At 33.1% G+C, this 19,731-nt stretch overlaps 1 protein-coding gene across 3 annotated transcripts in view; it reads left to right on the top strand.

Annotated features, from left to right (window-relative positions):
* LOC148627682 (protein Wnt-7b-like) overlaps positions 1–11,199 on the top strand; it is a 57,237-nt gene extending 46,038 nt beyond the window's left edge. For all 3 annotated transcript variants that reach the window (XM_088577036.1, XM_088577030.1, XM_088577040.1), the window contains one exon: positions 9,960–11,199. In XM_088577036.1, coding sequence (XP_088433162.1) covers positions 9,960–10,442 — 483 coding nt within the window. In that variant the 3' untranslated portion in view covers positions 10,443–11,199. The remainder of the gene's footprint in view (positions 1–9,959) is intronic.
* The last annotated feature ends 8,532 nt before the right edge of the window (positions 11,200–19,731 follow it).

Genomic DNA, 19,731 nt, shown 5'->3' with positions numbered 1-19,731 from the left:
TACATTGTACGTATTAATGCTTATCGTATTAAATAGCAAATTCCTTCACACTTCATTTAAGTATACTTAATGAATTATAATTTAGATTGTTATGACCTCTATATTTGTATAATTTGTAAACATATCAATAATTTCTCAAGTATGTTAATCGTAGCTTTAAGCAGACTATATATTTAGGTAATCACATTATTTTTACATGAAGTACTATTTGTATTTGGTTAAATTGTGGAGGAAGAATCCTACATTCTTTTCGCCTTTTTGACAGATTAACTGACACTTTATGATAAGTAATTAGTACATTGTCAAATGATTATGTTTTACTGTCATTATATACTGTTTTAAGCGTATACAATGACAAACATTTCTTTTGAAACAGGTAAACCGGATTTGACCCTTATTTTATCCGTAATTGTTTTGGCTTTATGTTTCACTAATTATTTTCTACAAAACGGCGTTGACAGTTGATAAGATGGACAGTATTTACCAAAGGAAGACCAGGATATGTAATTGATTTTCTATCTCCAATTGGTTACTTATCTTCACTTTTTGTCTGTAATTGCATTTCTGTTTTGTGTATGTAGATCGTCACTGTTTTCTGCCTTCGCGTTTAGGCCATGTACTTGAATTTTGATGTCTCTGAATTGCCCTTCTATATTTGACGCTCTTGCTTATTTTACTGATATTTGAATTGTTTTTATTTCATTTACTAATTTATTTATTACTAATGCATTAATGTTAGCTGCGTGTTACTTTTCTAATGTCAAAAATGTCCAAAGCCCCATAAAACTGCTCTTGAAATGTCATTCAATTATGTTTAGTCTCATGTGTTCCTACAAAAATGGATGTGTTAAAAGACCATAATTTGTTCGGTTTTATATATGAATATTCTATCCAAGATCACCAACGATAAGAAGTCCTAAATTATTTCTAACATATTGTGCTGTGTTCATCATATTTGAAAGATGAAGACATTTGATAAATCGATTGAGGTTTTAATGGGAAGTTTACTGGATATTTTCCCTGGCGAAACATAATAAACCCTTAAATAAAACATGTTACTGTCCCTATAATGTGAATAATTCTAAACTTTTCAATACATTAGATAAAATATCGTATATGAGTTTTCAGTAAATTAACTCCAACCATAACCTTATATTTGCCTACTCCCAACTTAGGGTAATATGTATTATGTATGACAGTGGTATAAATTTAATAAGAAGTAGAATCTCAAGTTCATTTTATATGACTTTAATTTAATGCCGGTTTTTCATGACTGGGTCTGCATCTTGGATTTTGGCAGGTTTTACGGCTTATATTTTTGCACCGTCTGTCTTAAAATTTACATAATAATAGGCGAAGCATACCATCATATAGGATACATTTGTCATCCCGTATACAATAGATATGTATATAGACAAATATGAAAAACAGGCCATAAATTTAAGCAGTTTATGTAAAGTGATTTCTAACAGATAAAACGACCTGAAATTACCTGATTTAGTATTTTTTTCTTTGATAACTTACATTGCTCCATTACAACTACTACTATTTTGAGCACTGCATCACGTGAAATATGGAAATAATTACATAATACATGTAATGTCTTGTAAAGATTGTAGGTTTGCATTAGTTGTGTAAGAATTGTATCCCTTGTAAATGAATAAATAGAAATATGTCGTTAAAGAGTCAGGTCAATTTAGCAATAAAAATTTAAGCAATTTATTTTTAAAAAAAATATACATTCATAACAAACTAAAGTTAAAACTAGAAACAAAAACACAGGTACGTGATAATAGTATCATATACAAGTATAAACATAATAAAAGACAAGGAACACCACTAAAAAGAACAAATTTATTAACTGAAAACTGGTATTCCTAGAAAAATCATAATGCTTCTGCATACTTCAATGTATGGCCCCAAACAGTAGCACCGGATTTCAGTAGGTCAGGTGTTGGATTTACTTTCTGGTTTTGTATGTACAATTTATGATATTGTGATGCTGGTATGATCAAACAATGATGCATGCAAATAAACTTGAAATAACGCTGAAACCTTTTTGCACCTTAAAAATGTCTTTTGAAGACAGAGTCAGTGACTTAAACATCTATTTACCGTTTCTCGTCATAACAAAAAAGCACTCCAAAAGGATGCAAATGTGAACATTTCTTAGCTATAAAATAAACATAACATTCAATTTTCATGGAAGATTACAAACCTGTTCTTGTCATAACACTTAGTGTCATTTTTATTACTTTTGCACAGGTATGCAATAAAAGTGCATGAGGTAATAAAAGAATAGGTTAATGGCAAAGAAAGGTCCATTACAAATAAATGATCCGTAAAATCACAAGGACCTGCAGTTTCGAAGATATATTCAAACTTCATGTTAATATTTTTCATTAACAAACTTCATGTTGACATTATTCATTAACTCCCCGTGCAGGTCCGGGTGTTAAAAGAATAGGCCTGCAGCAGCGCTAAGCTTGTCGTAAAAGGGGACTAAATAGTGCTCAAAACTCTAGCCGGAAGTTAGGGCGCTCTGCCTACAGAGCAACTGGGATGTGTGCCCCAGGTGGTGGAATGGGGTACCCTGGTGTGTTGCATGCTGGGGTTGTCAGGCTATAAAACCTGACCGCAAACCATAGTGGTGCACCGTGTTGGGAAAGATGCCACGTTCCTCGCACGTTAAAGAACCCTGCTGTGGTATTCGATAGGAGTAGGAACCTTTGCGCTCCGCCACAGGAGGCTTAATTGCCCGATCTTACCCATCTCCCCTTTTTCCAGTGGCAATCAAAATTTGTTCATGTTCATTTTATCATCAATTTCATATTCATTGTCTGAATATAGCTGAAATATTGCTGCTCGGACGGTAAACCCCAACAAACAAACAAACATTATTCATTAACAAACTTCATGTTAACATTATTATCAACAAACTTCATGTTAACATTATTCATTATATGTATATGGTCATTCTGTAAGCATGGAAAGTACATATATTTGATTATGACTATAATGTATTGCATATCCCCTTAATACAAAATAGACAATGTTTCCTGCTGTTACAGGATCCTCAAGATGACCATGAAATTTCCCCTTTTCTTCTTCGTTATGTCATACCAACGCATGCCGTTTGACTTGACAGAGTGTCTATCTTTTCATGACCTTGACTCTTAGAAATGTCTATAATTTCAATTCAAATTACACGACGAAACGAGTTATTTTTAAATTTTAGACCCAAATAATGATATACTAGGCAATTCGTCGCATTAACAAATTCCAAAATGCTGTCTCAATTAATTAATGTAGACATAATGCTTCAAAGAAGATATGTGAATTATAAGTTGTATTAATATATATGTAATAAAATATTCTCATTAAGTTTCTTGTTTTTGTCGTTCTTTTAAAAGGGACATGCACAGAAATTCCATTTTAATTGTTAATAATAAGAAAAAAATAATTAAGCGTTGTAAAATTATACGTTGGCTTTTATTAATAACCCTGACCAAAAGTACGGTTCAAAGCACCACCATGCATAAAGCTTTATAGGAGGCGTCCATTAATAATTTAATTTGTTTATAATATGCTAATTAAGATTTTGCTTACGGTGCACTTCGACAAGAAAAGAAATTTTATACAATAACAACTCTTAAATAGTCATATTTTCAATGACTGCCTTTTTTCAATTATGGCAAATATTTTAACTGGGCTCTTGGTGGTCCCTTTCTTAGTTTTAAGGTTATCCACGGAGCATTTTTTCAAACTGTAAATACCAGAACTTATATGAGAATGTTATGGGAAATAAATAAAACGTTTTGATATACCCATTTGTGATATCGTATTCAAATTTCAGAAATGGAGTAATTAAAAATTCCTCAAATCAAAAGGAAAAAATGAACATTCATTTAAATGCTTTATTAATAGTTTTGACTCTATGTGTGTTTAATTGAAGTACGTTACATGTCTTGCTAATATTTAAGTTTCAACAATTTAGTTTTTTTTTAAATGACACATCGTTAAGATACTGTCTCTGTATCAATAGTCAACTATCTTTAAACCTGTACTACTTGTCAATTCACACCTGTGTCTAATGATAACAAAAGTAAACCTTAATTAATGAAGAAACCCGTTATTTGTGCTGTCTGCATTTTCGATATCACAAATGCAACGCAAAAAGCGTTGGTGTTCAAGTAGCGACTGATCATATCTGTATTCATATCACAAACAGTCAGCTATATTAACAAAGGTTAAACGCGTTTGTTATTTGTTTGTATTGAAGACTTCTGTGGTCCATTTTTGTTCAATTAGCATACAAACTAAAATAAAAATAAAAAAAAAAACCACTACACGTAGTTCACATTTTGTAATAAACGTTTATTATTTCCTTTTTTACGATAAAAAATAACACTAACTTGTTATTTTTGCTTGTAATTGCTATTGATGCATGTTTTCCTTGAAAAGAATCTAAATTATAGAAAGACAACCATTTATATTCGTAATTTGTCACATTATAAAACCGAGCGTCATATTAACGTTAGTATAATCTCGCTGTGTCATTCTTAACTAACATGAAATATTCACATTCCAATTTCCTTTGAGATCAAAGAGGGCACCACATTATAAAGAAACGAGGAATACATTCTGAAACACTGAGTAATTCTCTGCGAGGGACTTGTCAAATACCGCCGTTCAAATTCTTAATTGATTTTATTTTTCTATTTTAAAATATTTTCTTGAGTATCATCTCTTTACAAAAATATTAAACAAAGATTGTGTCAACATTTTTGACTATCAATCTTTTATTTGATTAGGTTGTCAGTAAATCTATGATATACATTTAATTTTAAATTACAAGTAGTTCGTTCTCTGTAAATATTGTTTCTATACAACCCAAGGTGGTCCAAGCTCTCATCAAGATGAATTACAGTTCCATTCATTGTGAATAGTCGTCCTCGTAACAGTGATGTAATTAACGGATATTATAAATGATTTCTTTTTAAAATGATACATATTATTTGCAGATCGCAAATCGGTACTATTGATTCGTTTAAAACTGTCAGAATAATTCTTTTAATAATTTAATTTATCTAAATATTTGCATTGAAACGGACATTTTCAATATCAGATCATTTAATCCAACTTGAGACTATACTAGAGTAAGTCATAAATATAGTAATAAATTGGCCGGTAATAGTTAAATCTCCCACGCCCCATCGTACCAAAGACGATATTTTGAAATTTCGTAATTGCGTTTACAGTTAATTTAGATATTCGGAATAGGTCTATACCGTTAGGCAGAAGCAAGTCATCTTGGTGAATAACTGAGTAGAAGTTCTACAATTCTTATTTCTTTTTCCTACACATATTACACGCACTTAACTAGTTTATATAGCCCTGTTCAAGCTAACATATACATACTATACTTCATTATAGACCTCTTGTTCTATTTTAAAATTGTTTTTGTGACGCTTAGCCGTCATCATGACATAACCAACCTTCGTTTTTACATTACTCGTATTAATTACTTCAATAAGAATATTTTACGTTCTTTGACGCTTCAAAACAGATTGTTCTTTTAAACAGATTCAAAATATGCTGTTGAGATTCATTATGTTCTGAAATGCAAGTGGAGTTAATTGAAAATCCCACCTTAAAGAGTATATCAATATAATCATTCATAACTAACAAGATTGGGTGGATTTTGCATTGACTTTCATTCCTTTTCACCAACACGTGACATTTTATGAGCAACACGATTGGTGTTCCTAGAAGAGCAAAGGACTCATACCCTACGGGGGCTTCTAGTCCATGCTCCCAGTTTTTTGTTGAGTCTGTGTTGCTTATTTAAATTTGTTTCTGTGTACGTCTTAATTTGCGTATTTTGTTCATTACATTATTTTCCCTTTTTTATTATTGTTTTTGTTGTCTATTTTCACTTTCTAGTCTTTATCCTGATAACATTCTTTTGATTACCGTTCGAATCTTGGTTCTCTTGATTTCCCTTTTTTAGAGCCAAGATTGGTTGTAATCATAATAATTAAAACTTTAGCGAAATTAAATATTTCATCCTTTGCAGTAGATTATTCATGAATTGCTTTCTTCAATTTCTTAATTGAAAATCTGTCCTTTGATGGCCTAGCTACGGTTTAAAGTGCGACCTTTTTATTTAACAGCTGATTTTGGATGTTATAATGTATGTCTTTCCAGTACTTCAGTGGTATACCTAAATTTATAAATGCGCTTTTAACAGCTTTACTGTTTATTTACCATAATTTGAGAGCAAAATGCCCAATAAGTTCCACTAGACTTAGAGTAATCCATTCATGTACAATTTGCAAGGAATTATTAACCTGACATATATCATAATTCTATTTATGAATGACAAAGATTTAAGTCCGCGATAGTGCAACTGGCAGCACTTAATAAATTCTACCATTGTACATTAAGGAGTAAGCTGGTGCACCTCATATGGGATAGAAATTAAATAGATAAAAATAGGTATCATATAACCAAAAATTAAAGTCACCCAACACGAAAAATTACTTGTTCCATGATAATTCAACGGCATGACACCAATTATGACGGAATAGCCTTTGTTCTGAGAATATCTTCGCAAGTGTCAGTTTTATTTATTGTCAATGGGGATAAATAGGCCTATCGCATGACAGAGGTGACCTGTTTTTGAAAGATGACATCATTTTTCTCTTAGAAAGAAAATTTCATGTTGAAGATATTTGTCTTTAAGCGACCTAAACTCCCTTTATATAGTGATATCTCTACCTTGCACAAATCTAATGTTGCATATTTATAACATATCATTCTTATCATTATTTTTATTCAAATTGGAGTACATTATAGAAATTTCGTTGTCAAAACTAAGTACTCGTCGAGCATTGTGATTCAATTTTAGGGTGTCCTCTTATAAGTGATCTCGAATGCTTTGAAATTATTTATGTAAATTCAGTCAAATATACTTGTCATAATTAGTACCGAAAAGAAATAAATTTCTTTTACCGTCTCTTATACATTAAAAAGTGTTCGGCCAAATAATACAATACAAAGCTATTCATATGTTTCTTGCATTGCTTTAGTGTAGAATGTGTTAAGGAGATATTGTCAACAACAAAAAAAAAAAAACACTACCATCTTAAATGGATTGCAAGAGAAATGGTCATTTTGAGCGATTGAAATAAAGCTTTATTCGATAAATTACATTTAAAAAATAAATTTTAATAAAAATTAGAGAGACGGTCGACAAGAAGATGAAGAAATCAATCACTGCATCTTCTAAATCATCAAGATGCTGAATGTTAAAAAAAACATTTTTGAAACACTCTTACACGTAGTAGATTGCTGAAGAAAATATAATATGAAAGGTATTAGAGTGGTTAAAGGAACAAAATAAAATGTTACATTTTTTATCATTGAAATTAAAATTATTAAATATTTTTCGTCTTTTAAAAATAAGTCAGTCAAAAGTTATTTGTATATATACAAGAAAATGTCGAGACAAGGCATGAGCCAAAACAAGTGTAAATTTCCTGTCCTTAAAATGGACAGTTTCTTCGCTCACAATTAATGTGAATATAAACATAAACATACATACAAATGTATAACATGCATTCTGTCATCAATGTACATGTAAAAGTCGAATCATCTTTTATTTCATGTTGATTTGTGATAACAGAATGCAACTTACAGTTTGGGCTATGCAAAATACTTCTTAAGAGGATATTTAAGAACAAGTTGTTAGTCCTTTTTAGGTTTTAATTATCAAGATTTAAACCCTACAATGAAATTGAACACCGAGGGCACCTAGCTGATACCCATAAAACAACTTTGTGATCTTTTGTGAATCCATGACACGTGACCTTTGCCCTCACAAATCAATGCTTAATTAGCACATATTTAATTCCTTGTCTTTCGGGTGATTTAATAAAGCGTAAACTTTTGATTGTTTCTTAGTTTACAAAGACACGTAAAACTGCTCATAACTAAGTAGTGTAAACTTAGCAGCGACAGTACTAGAACAAGAGTCTCTTAGGGGTGAATTTTAAAACCAAAATTGTTAACAACTTTTATAGTTCACCATTACTATCTTGTATCGTAGATCTTGTCCTATGGATACATCCCGTACTGGAATTGTTATGAATTTGAATAGATGAAGTTTTTTTTATTGAAACTTCAGGAATACTGAAAATACTCCCTTAATTGCTACAAAATGTTATAGAAGTAAAGATATAATTTTGAAGAGACTTAAGAATGACAAAATTGTCACCCCGTCCTTTAATTGTATTTATGACACCTGTCTATACACAAGATACAATTATGACTCTAGCGCAATAATCTCCCAATAATCTGTTGCACATAAATAAACATACGTAATAGTCTATCCATACAAGCAGAGATAAAATCACCAAAAACAATTATCTGTCTTGTCAAATGATTTGAATGCTTAAAGCAAATCTGAAAACTATATACTGGAGAATCCCAGTTTTGACCTATAACAATTGAGGGTGTATCTACGCCTCGTGTCACAATTTCAATAATTAAAATCATAATTGTATCAATTAACATTAATTAAGTCGTAAATAAATCTACATAATGAATAGACTTTTATCAATGAATTTCAAGTCCAACTTTTTTTCACCTTTTTATGTTTCTCTGAAACACTACAACTTACATAATGTTCATAATTCGTACCGGTTTTAATTCATTACCATAAGACATCAGTATGGTCTTTTCATGATCATTTTTAAATCAAACTATCTACAAGCACAACATAAAAAAACCATCTCTAAATTTACTTCGCAATGCACAATTGCGACTTATACAGTCATCGAATAGCTTCAGATAAGCTTCGCCAATTAAACAGAATCACGATACTTTAGTATGGTTACGGGGAAAGAAATATTTATTTACTTTATCTTTTGCTGGATTCACGTATTTTACTTCAGCAAGAGGGTTTAATGGGTAATTCCATGGTCAAACATGGTGAACCCTAAAGGAAAAAATAATCAAATCAAAAGTTTTTATACTGTAAAGGAACCAACATATTAATTCAATATGTCTATTACCATAAACTAAGTACAGTTTATAGCGGTGGGGTAGGATCTGGTTTCAAACATGTTCCTTTGATGTTGAATACATAGACTTATCTTGTCCAGGATCTTGATTTCAGTAAGGGTATTTAGATCAAGATTTTGTATATTTCCGTTGATGACTTTATCAAACTATCTTATATTTAATTAAACGTTAAACATTATCATACGCGATCCCGGTAATTAATTATGGTATATTAGACATACTGAAAATTGCCAAAGAAATACGCTCTTTGATCATAACATCGGAGACTTGAATCATTCCTGGTCAGAGTATCAAATTTGTTGTGAATTTAATTGATTAATTTACAATACTGAAGGTTTGGACGGCTGATTATTGAATGATTTAATGCGTTTGCAAACTATAGGAACGCAGATGTACATACACTACGGTTCCCTTCTCTTGGAACTGTAATTTGTTTCGCGTGAATAGTCTCTATCAGTGATAAAAAGTACCCATCAACATGCGCATTTTGCTTAAACAAAACAGTATCAAAAAATGTAGAGTTCTGTTAACTACTTTTTTAAACTATAATACAAATACCAAAAGATATAAATGTGTTTAACATAACAGTTATATGGTTCTAACAGATTCCAAAAGTCGTCAATTCTTTTAGGCTTGTTAGAATATATTTTGAGATTTACAAACCATCGTGTGCTTTCTAACTGAAATTTATAACTTAAAAATCAATCACCTAAAAATCAGATGGGTCTTACCTTAGAGAAAACGATACATACCCAATTCCAGCCCAAAAACAAGCAGACAATCCGTCAGATCTTAAACTTAATGGCAGTGTGCAAATTAATCATTATTTACACAATATTTAAGTTCACTCCAATTTACTTTTTTTTCAGGCGGTTAAAGAAAATATGGAGACCGTGTGCAAGTGTCATGGTGTTTCAGGATCATGTACAACAAAGACATGCTGGAGAACATTACCACCATTTAGGAAAATAGGAAACTATATAATGACAAAATATGGGAGAACAAAACTAGTGACTACATTGAAGTTTAAGAGAAATAAGCTCTCCTCCCATTTAATTGTAAAGCGATCAAAAAACAAACACACAAAGCCAAGACGATCAGATCTTGTGTATTTAGAAAAATCACCAAACTATTGCGACTACGATCCTATAAAAGGATCGCTAGGAACTGTCGGGAGAACATGCAATCGTACATCAACCGAAACTGACGGTTGTGATTTAATGTGCTGTGGGCGTGGTTACAATACCCACCAATACACAAAAACATGGACGTGCAATTGTAAATTTCACTGGTGTTGTTACGTCAACTGTAATAAGTGTAGTGAGCGGACAGAGGAATATACATGCAAATAAATCCTAGACGTAGGATTTGATTTAAACTACTCAGTGTCGTGTTCATCTTTGCGGGCAAAGTTAGTACTTGCTTCTGAATGTTTTTTTCACATTGGAAGCTAGCTTATTTGTTTTCGAAAACATTGTTCGACAACCGACCCTCCCATGACAAAAACAGACCGACAGAATTCTGTTTTCTGAAACACCGAAATAAATACTTTACTGATACACTAATGACGGCGTGTGGCTGCAAACGCAATACGCATTTGACAAACACGTCTGCACGTATCTGTATGTTTTACCAATTGTTCGAGGGAAGGAACCGAGAGGTTTGATGATTCATATCATCGTGATTATGTCTGTGATATCTGTATAGTGTTTGTGTAAATCTTATTCCACGATGTGGTTAAAATTTTGCTTGTTGTTTTTTTTTTATTTTACTTATGTTTATATCGTTAAGATCATTCCATTTTATAAACATTTAATATGCTTTTGCTTGTATGTTAACATATTGGGAAATGATCACCATGCATGTATTTTTTAATATGTCTATGTTTTCTAAATTATCACGATATACATTTGATAAATTTGCATTTGTAGAATTCATGTCGTTTTTTCATAAACATTTTTGTAATGATTTCAAGAATGTAAAAATATAGATGTTGCCTGTGTGAATAGGGCCCTTTGCAAAAACTTCCAGACTTGCCAAAATACATAATAGAAACATTTTTGTTGTTCATAATGTACATATCATGTAAAATAAAATATTTATGTTTTACTTGAATTGTCACCATTATTTTTGAAAGTTGACTTATACAGGAGGAGTACGCATGTGTTGCTTTGTAGGTGTCTGTATAATACAAGAGCTATCGATCCTGCACTTTGTTGCTGCTGTATTTCTTACATATGTTGTCAGTAAATAGAATTAAATCTTGTACCAAATTCAAACCCATCCTTACTTTGCATTGGTAACTACTGAAAATATTTTGTATTGATGTGTCAGTAGCAGATACAGATTTAACTTACCACCCTTAATAAGGAAAACATTAAATACCTCAGTGCTCAGACAGGGGCTCAACAAAACACAGGATGATATTTTCCAAACAAAATGTACCAAACCCGTTCACATTATACTTTAACAATGTGAGCAGTATGCTTCTTTCATTATGACATCTGCCTACAGGTTTTGACTTAATGCCACTTTTGTTAATGAACTTTTTAAAATTTTGTTTTCTTGATTTTTGTTCACTTTGCTAGACTACAGACTAATGTACCAAGAACAATGTACTTACTATACCACGTGATAACCGTGTGTTTGAAAAAATCATTAAGTGTCTTTTGAACTCTAGTGAGACAGTTAAGTTAACAAAGCATACCTGTGTCATTGCAAAATACCTTTGAACATTTGTACATTACTAGCGTATTGAATTCTGTGGATATTTTATTTCATCCTGGCTTTCTTTACTCATACTTTTGAATTTAATCGTGACATAAATTATGTCATTTCCATGGATTAGCCAGTCAGAAATGATAGAATTAAGATGTTTCATTTCACTAAGGTCAGAAAAACACCAATTTCTAATTACAAAGCTGACACATAATTAAACTGACTTCAAAAGCCAACGTGATGTAATTATTCTAAGTTCTATCTGCACAAATAACACCATACACTAGTAATCAAAATATTTGTCAATAAAGAAAAGACTACATTTAATTATATCTTCCATTTTACCGCCCAAAAGGCGGTGATGTAATGCACATCCAATTTAGAAATAAAAGAAAGAAAATGTTCATCTTTAAATTAAATAATTCGACAAAGTTTGATGTGAAATTTAGTATAAAGGTGTATATTTCAGTGACCGTGCAAGAGCTGAAAATTTTTATTTCTTCGTCAGTGCATCGAATCCTGTCAATGCGAAAATAGGTGGTGACTGGGTTCAAACTCATGGATCTTTTGGCGATCACTACATTTTATAATTGAAGCACGAAAAATCACTTTGTGGCTGTGTAATCATACCGTAGAGAGATATTGAAATTCAAAATCACTAAATAGCTAATATCCCCAGATATTGACAATAAAAACATTCAGTTTCGTTGGAACTAAAGTTCATTACAGAAGTTTTATGGTCGTCATCATGAACTCGTAGATCGTTACAGTGTATCCATCTGCACCATGAAAACTGATTTGTTCAAAGTGTCATAGTCTTCCTGTCCCCTTCGTCTACCCCGGGCTTGACTTTGTATGAGCAACTCGGCGGGTGTTTTTAGAAAAGCAGGGGACGCTTACCCTACCAGTGCACCTGGTCCATGCTGACAGCTCCCAGTTTTTAGTGGAGTCTGAGTTGCTCATTTACTTTTTACGCTACTTTGTATCTATTATTTTAGTTACTTTATGTTCTTTGTTGTGATTATCTGTTTTACATATCTGGATTACATTCATTTGATTTCCGCTGGGATCTTGGTCACTTTAGTAAGTGAGTTCTAAAATATGCAACAAAATGATATTTTACAAACGTCTCCGTAAACATATTAAAAGACACAGAGAAGGGGTGGTATCCAACTTTTTAGGATAACTGCTATCATATAAAAACAAGATGAAAATCTTGTACAATACTTTCGTTTGTTTGTTTGGGTTTAACGTCCGAGCAGCAATATTTCAGCTATATTCAGACGATGAACATGACAAGGATGACAAAATGAACATGAAATGATGATGAAATGAAAAAAAGGATGGGACACAAGGGTCGACAAGTTTTGATTGCCACTGGAAATAGGGAGAGGTGGGTAAGGTCGGGCAATTTAGCCTCCTGTGGCGGAGCCCTATGGTTCCTACTCCTATCAAATACCACAGCAGGGTTCCTTACCGTGCGAGGAACGTGACATCTTTCCCAACAGGGTGCACCACTATGGTTTGCGGTCAGGTTTTCCGTATTATAGCCTGACAACCTCAGCATGTGACACGCCAGGGGTACCCCATTCCACCACCTGGTGCACACATCACAGTTGCTCTGTGGGCAGAGCGCCTAGCCCCCGGCTAATTTTCTGAGCACTATTTAGTCGCCTTTTACGACAAGCTTAGCGCTGCTGCAGGCCTATTATTTTGACACCCGGACATGCACGGGGATAACATATATGAAAAATCCATACGCAGGTGCTGAAGGGATATTGCCATAGACGAAAGAATTGCTTGATTGATTGTTGGGGTTTAACGTCCGAGCACCAATATTTCAGCTATATGCAGGCGATGAACATGAAATTGATGATAAAATGAACATGAAATGATGATGAAATGAAAAATGGGACGGGACACAAGGACAATGGGGTCGACAAATTTTGATTGCCACTGGGAATAGGGAGAGGTGGGTAGGGTCGGGCAATTTAGTCTCCTGTGGCGGAGCGCTATGGTTCCTACTCCCGGAGAATACCACAGTAGGGTTTTGTAACGTGAACGTGCGAGGAACGTGGCATCTTTCCCAACACGGTGCACCACTATAGTTTACAGTCAGGTTTTTCGTATTATAGCCTGACAACCCCTGCATGTAACACGCCAGGGGTACCCCATTCCACCACCTGGGGCACACATCCCAGTTGCTCTGTGGGCAGAGCGCCCTAGCCCCTGGCTAGGGTTCCAAGCACTATTTAGTCGCCTTTTACGACAAGCTTAGCGCTGCTGCAGGCCTATTCTTTTAACACCCGGACCTGCACGGGGCAATACTATTAGCTAAAATAATCAGAAAAAGACAACGCAATGTCAACTAAACAACTATCTAAACAACTTGATAAAGACGCAACGTAACTTCTGAGCAAACAACCGGTTATCACATAGTAAACGCCAGAATAATCCTTAAAAGAACTAGGAGAACAGAAACTGTTCAACTGTGACAAAGTTCATTTTTCCGTTTTATCTGACTGGTGGACTTTTTGAGAGAATGAAAAACAGGTACACATGCAAATAGTTTACATAATGATACATCGTACACGACTTGAATTTGTATTTGTTATCAAAATCAAGTTCAGAAAAAAAATAATTGGCTTGTTTACAAGCTCAAGCCATCAATAAACATATCATAACTGAGTATTGTATATAATACCGCCATTTTGATGTGCTTACAACGGTATATGGTATGGTCGCGTGTATGTATCTTTTTACCTGTCGACACCTGTATAATCATCTACAGTATTAACAGAGGCTAACAATATGTACCTTTGCGTGTTAAGAGTAATAAACCAAGACTAACTTGTGTCATGTCTATTTCAGAGCTTCTCGACTGATACATGATCGAAGTATAGCATAAAGTCAAACCATTATCACAACATGGAAAACCTCGGCCTTAGAACGTGTGTAATTCGGTATACATAAACGGTCCTCAGCTTTGTATTTAAACAATGTTGTAGTCAAAGATTAATTCCTAATAAATGCGTTAAAACCATTTCTTTTCAATTTGGAATGCATCAGTGTATAAGTTTCCCTAAAAATTAATAACACTTGACATGACAGAATCAATAGCTATAGATACCGAGATTTCTCTTACTATCAATTTTCCATTCATACAAAGTTAAAAGGAACTTCATTTTTTTTTTTGTAAAAATTGAAGACATAATTCATTAATTACCTTGCCCACACAAGGCATTATCTACTAAGTAGAAACCACATGAACGTACAATGTATTATGACAGCACACTATAATTACGTAAGATATGGAGAAAAATCCAGGCCTAAATCTCTAGAAACAATTGTAAAACGAACTTCCTATTGAAATCATAGATCTGTTAATACTATCATGACAAATACAATCAAGATGTTACCTAAAGGATGCATTCAATACTTGGTTTCGTTTTATGTTCTTCAAGCGGACCATTATTTCAACACTACCACATATCACTCATATATTTTGCTAAAATTGGGTTTGTATTGTAAATTACACGTCTAACCGATTTGTTCACTGTATCATAGTTTTCCTCTTTCTTTTACCCAGGACGTGACATTTTATTACCAACTTGGCGGAAAAAAGGAAAGACCTTTACCTTTACCTCCCAGTTTTTAGTGGAGTCGGAGTTGCTCATTTGCTTTTGTTACTTTGTATGTATTATTTTAGTCACTTGATGTTCTTTGTTGTGTAGGTCTGTTTTCCATGGTTAGATCAACTAACTTTTATTCAAGTTATTGAATGAAAACAAAATGCTTCTTCGGACAACGAAACCAACGACCACATTATATAATATGTCTGAAATCTTATGCGATCCTTTTATTTTTGCATCTGTCTCAACATATCCAATCAGTATGATATCAGCTGTCTAAGAATGAAATTAGTTACTATACAGTTTAGTGTTCAATAAACGAAATGTTTGTAGGATGTTTTACTATATTAAAGTCGTTTTGGACGATCCACCGAAAACGCGTAGTAATAATATTTTCTGTATTGTACACTAAGCTGTATTATGAATTTTGAAGTACATTACTGAAGGTTGATAATATTTATGTGCGCATGTCAAATATGGAAAGCATGTTAACGTTCAATATGAGATTTCGATTTGTTAATCATGGAAAATCAAACGATTAACGGGTCGGGATACTTTATTCATTAACAGCTATATCTCTAAAATATAAGCAAAGTTACCTCAGCCCTTGCACGTTTTGTTTTGTTCCGCTAAAAGAGAATTTTACATCATGACAAACTACCATAACTTTTTCCGGTAGAATTAGAGACCTCTCACTGTTTATTTGATAACTGAAATTAAACAAATTGTGTTATGATATATAAAGTAAATTTAAGGTTTTCCACAATCTCTTCTTTGGAGAGTGTGGTTGCAGTATAGGTCTTATCACTGCTATTATTTTCTACATCTACCTCTGGTATTAAACATTGGATGTAAAATGTTTTTCAGACAAAAATAATGTTGTTTTGGGCTTTGTCTGTTGGTACGACAACATATTTTTCATGTATAGTAGACAATGTTTTTGCTACATCGGGGTCTTTGAAAACTGATGTAGCATTGGCACTCATTGACCTACTTAAATTTTTCATTTGTTTCAAAATTTAAGACCTCACGGTCTTGAACCACTCTGACAGAGAATCAATGTCTTCTTGTTCTTTTTTATCCATTTTTTCGAGAAGTCCTCCACGGCATCCATAAAAACTTTAAAGTTAAAATTCCAATTTCACGGTACTTTGAACCTTTAGAAAGGATATTACGCAGAGATTCGTGTTCGATGATGGACAAATCTCCCGTAACGACGTGACCGGAAAGACTATATTTGAATGGAGAGTTTTTGCAAGAACAGTCAGCTGGTTTAGCCCTGAAGTCCTCAATCCCGAGATTCTGCAATAGCCTTTTATAACTGAAAATTTTGGATGCAATGGGTGAAGTATAGGAAAATGAAATAACTTGTATGGATTTGTCTTTGAAATATGGGGGAATTTGTTGGTAACATTTTTGCGATTTGGGATATTAGCCAAATTAATTGCTTCTATACCTATATTGACAAACGGTAGTGGAAGAAATGCTTTTTTTTCTTTGTCTTGACTTTTCACACAAACTGGTTAAAGAGTCTGTGGAAACCAATATCCAAGATGATGGCCACAAGTCTGTATAATGATGAGGCATGGTCAGAAACAGGAGTGTCAAGGCTTGTTTGGTAAAGGGAGTGTAATAGAGTGAGAGGTATAGAATAGAGTTTGGTTCTAATATGATGAAGTCCAAGAGGTTTTTGTATGAAAGGAATGAGACCACCTATAGAGACATCATGTAACTTTGGTGATGTATAGTGGCGATCGCCATGACTCCTTTCCCGTCTTGGATTTTTGTCAAATAAATTCATCACATTTATGCTTTTGTTATCTTGGCTTGAAAGGCTTCCTATACTTTTGAAGTCATTGCATCCGTAAGGTATTGCAGTACCTAGTCTGCGTATCCAGTACTCCTCTTTTTCCTACGATAGTTTTTACTTAAAACGGGACTGCTCGTAGGATGGTATTTTTTTCCCCTAAAATACGAACTTTCATAGAAAGGGTTGAATGATCTTGTTGATTAAAATGTTAATAAACTGTCGAGAATTTGGTGGGATTTATTCCCAAACGATGACCGCACATTCTTTTGTTTAATAGTTCTTGTGTTTCACCAACGTATATTAGACCGCACAAGTTGCATTCTAATCCAAATATTAAGTTTGTTGATTTGCAACTTAAGTCATCGTGACTTCTTGTATGGAAGGCTTTGTTTGTAAGGGAACTAGAGAAGTAAGAGTCGGTTATAAGAGTGTTGCATGTTTTGCAATTCTTAATACCACATTTTGATATAGTACAATGTGGTTCGTCATCGTTTGGTCAAATATATCATTTAAAGACGTCAAAATTGAACATGTTTCAAAACAGATCGTCCTACATCAATCCAGGTATTCAAATATCTGACAGTTTTACATACTATATATGCAATAGCTTTCAGTCTCTATATTGCGATTACCACCAATGAATGCTTTCTGTTCAATTAGTTTTTGCATTCTTAATGAATCACGGAACAATTTTTAACATGTTTTAATTGCTCAATATCTCATAGTTTTCCTTTCCTCTTTCGTCTACCCTGGACTTGACTTTGTATGAGCAATTATGCTAGAAAAGCAGAGGACGCTCATCCTACCGTTGCATCTGGTTCATGTTCCCAGTTTTTGGTGGAGTCCGAGTAGCTCATTTACGTTTGTTTCTTTGTACGCCATCATGTCTGTTTTATCTTCTTGGTTGTGTGCGCCTGATTCCCTGTCTAGCCTTAGTCCCTCCATAACATTTTTTATTCCCGCTAGACTCTTTCTATGATTATTCTTTGAAAATACGTCTGGCACTCTCTTAGAGAAACCAAAGGATTAAATAGGCAAACCAAATACAATCTAAATCCAAAATTATAAAACGGGTAAGTCCAAAACAAATTTTTAGTAATAGGCAACTTTTCAAGACGATTTCCGTATTACCCAAGTTGGTCAATGAAGGGATCAATAGTTGGTGAATAGTAAAAAGTATTTAATATATAATAACAATGTTGGAATCAGACAAATACGATCGTCATCGGCCATCCACTGTTCGTTCAACAAAATTGGTGAAAGTAACTTAGATAATAGTTTATTAATTTGAGGCCATAGTTAGACCTAATTAAAAAGTCAAGAGTAGAAACATAAGTAATAAATTGAAACAAAAATAGTTTGTCAGAAATTTACTACAATCAATTAACAGACCCGGCACAAATAAAATGCAATAAGAAGTCAACTTTGAATAGTTTTCTCATTTCAAGATGAAACGGGAAGGACAATTATGGGAAAATATACTGAATAGTACTTGTAATTACGATGGTGGTTTAAGAAAAGTTGTCTTTTTAAAGTCTTGCGCTTTTACTTTTTATGAACGTTTGACTGGATTCGTGCTTTGGAGTGATAAATGGCTAGTTGAATTACGAATCTATCAAAATTTAATGTTAATGAATATTACAATTTTCAAAGTAGTAGACTTTCAGACAGACGATAAAAATTGGTACGTAAAGTTTACAGAAATGTATTTTAATCGTTTGTCATTTGGTCAACCAAATTAACTTATAAAGAAAATGACAAAATAACTTAATCTTAAATATTTGAAATCTAAATTCACATGATCCATTTTGGTCAGACCATTTAAACTTTACGGTTGTCTTTTCCAATAATGAACATAATTCAACGGGGCGTGATGATTGGTCATGCAATGTATATATAGGCACAACAAGTAGCGCCTAGTTATTAGACAAGTGCACTAGACAACAAAAACACGTCTGGCTCATTTGAGGGCAGCTTTAATATTTTGTCTGGATCTAAGGTAAATACTCCCGATTAAAATACCAAAAAATCGTATATCGGCAAAAGATATTTCAGTACTCAGAGTTTTCCACTTTATATATGGTACATTTACTTAAAACATACCGCATATATCGATACTCAACAAAAATCAAGTTGTAGTAAATAGGAAGCCAATTATTTGGTACCAATTACATTATATCTTAAGTGCTGAAAGGCAGTATCTTTAAATCGGTCAGGATTTGTTTTCAGTGTAAATAAACATGAATGTAATTACCCGAAAATGTTCAATCAAAATAGATAATTGAGTTAATAAAATTTACTGACAATCAAATGGTAAAAAAAGCTCATTTCTTAAGATAAAACTTATTCTTTTATGTATGATTCATGAGAGAAATTAAATTAGAATAAAAATGATTAGGGTATAGATGTAAGCACCTAACAGAAAATATTACTTACTCACTCTGGAAGTATTTTTATTGTTCGCAGGGTACCAATTTTCGT

This window comes from Perna viridis, chromosome 1 (assembly GCF_037379345.1).
Source record: "Perna viridis isolate PV_CMFRI_1.1 ecotype Kerala chromosome 1, ASM3737934v1, whole genome shotgun sequence".
Taxonomy (NCBI): domain Eukaryota; kingdom Metazoa; phylum Mollusca; class Bivalvia; order Mytilida; family Mytilidae; genus Perna; species Perna viridis.
The sequence above is the reverse complement of the archived record's forward strand: the minus strand, read 5'-3'. Positions and strand labels throughout refer to the sequence as shown.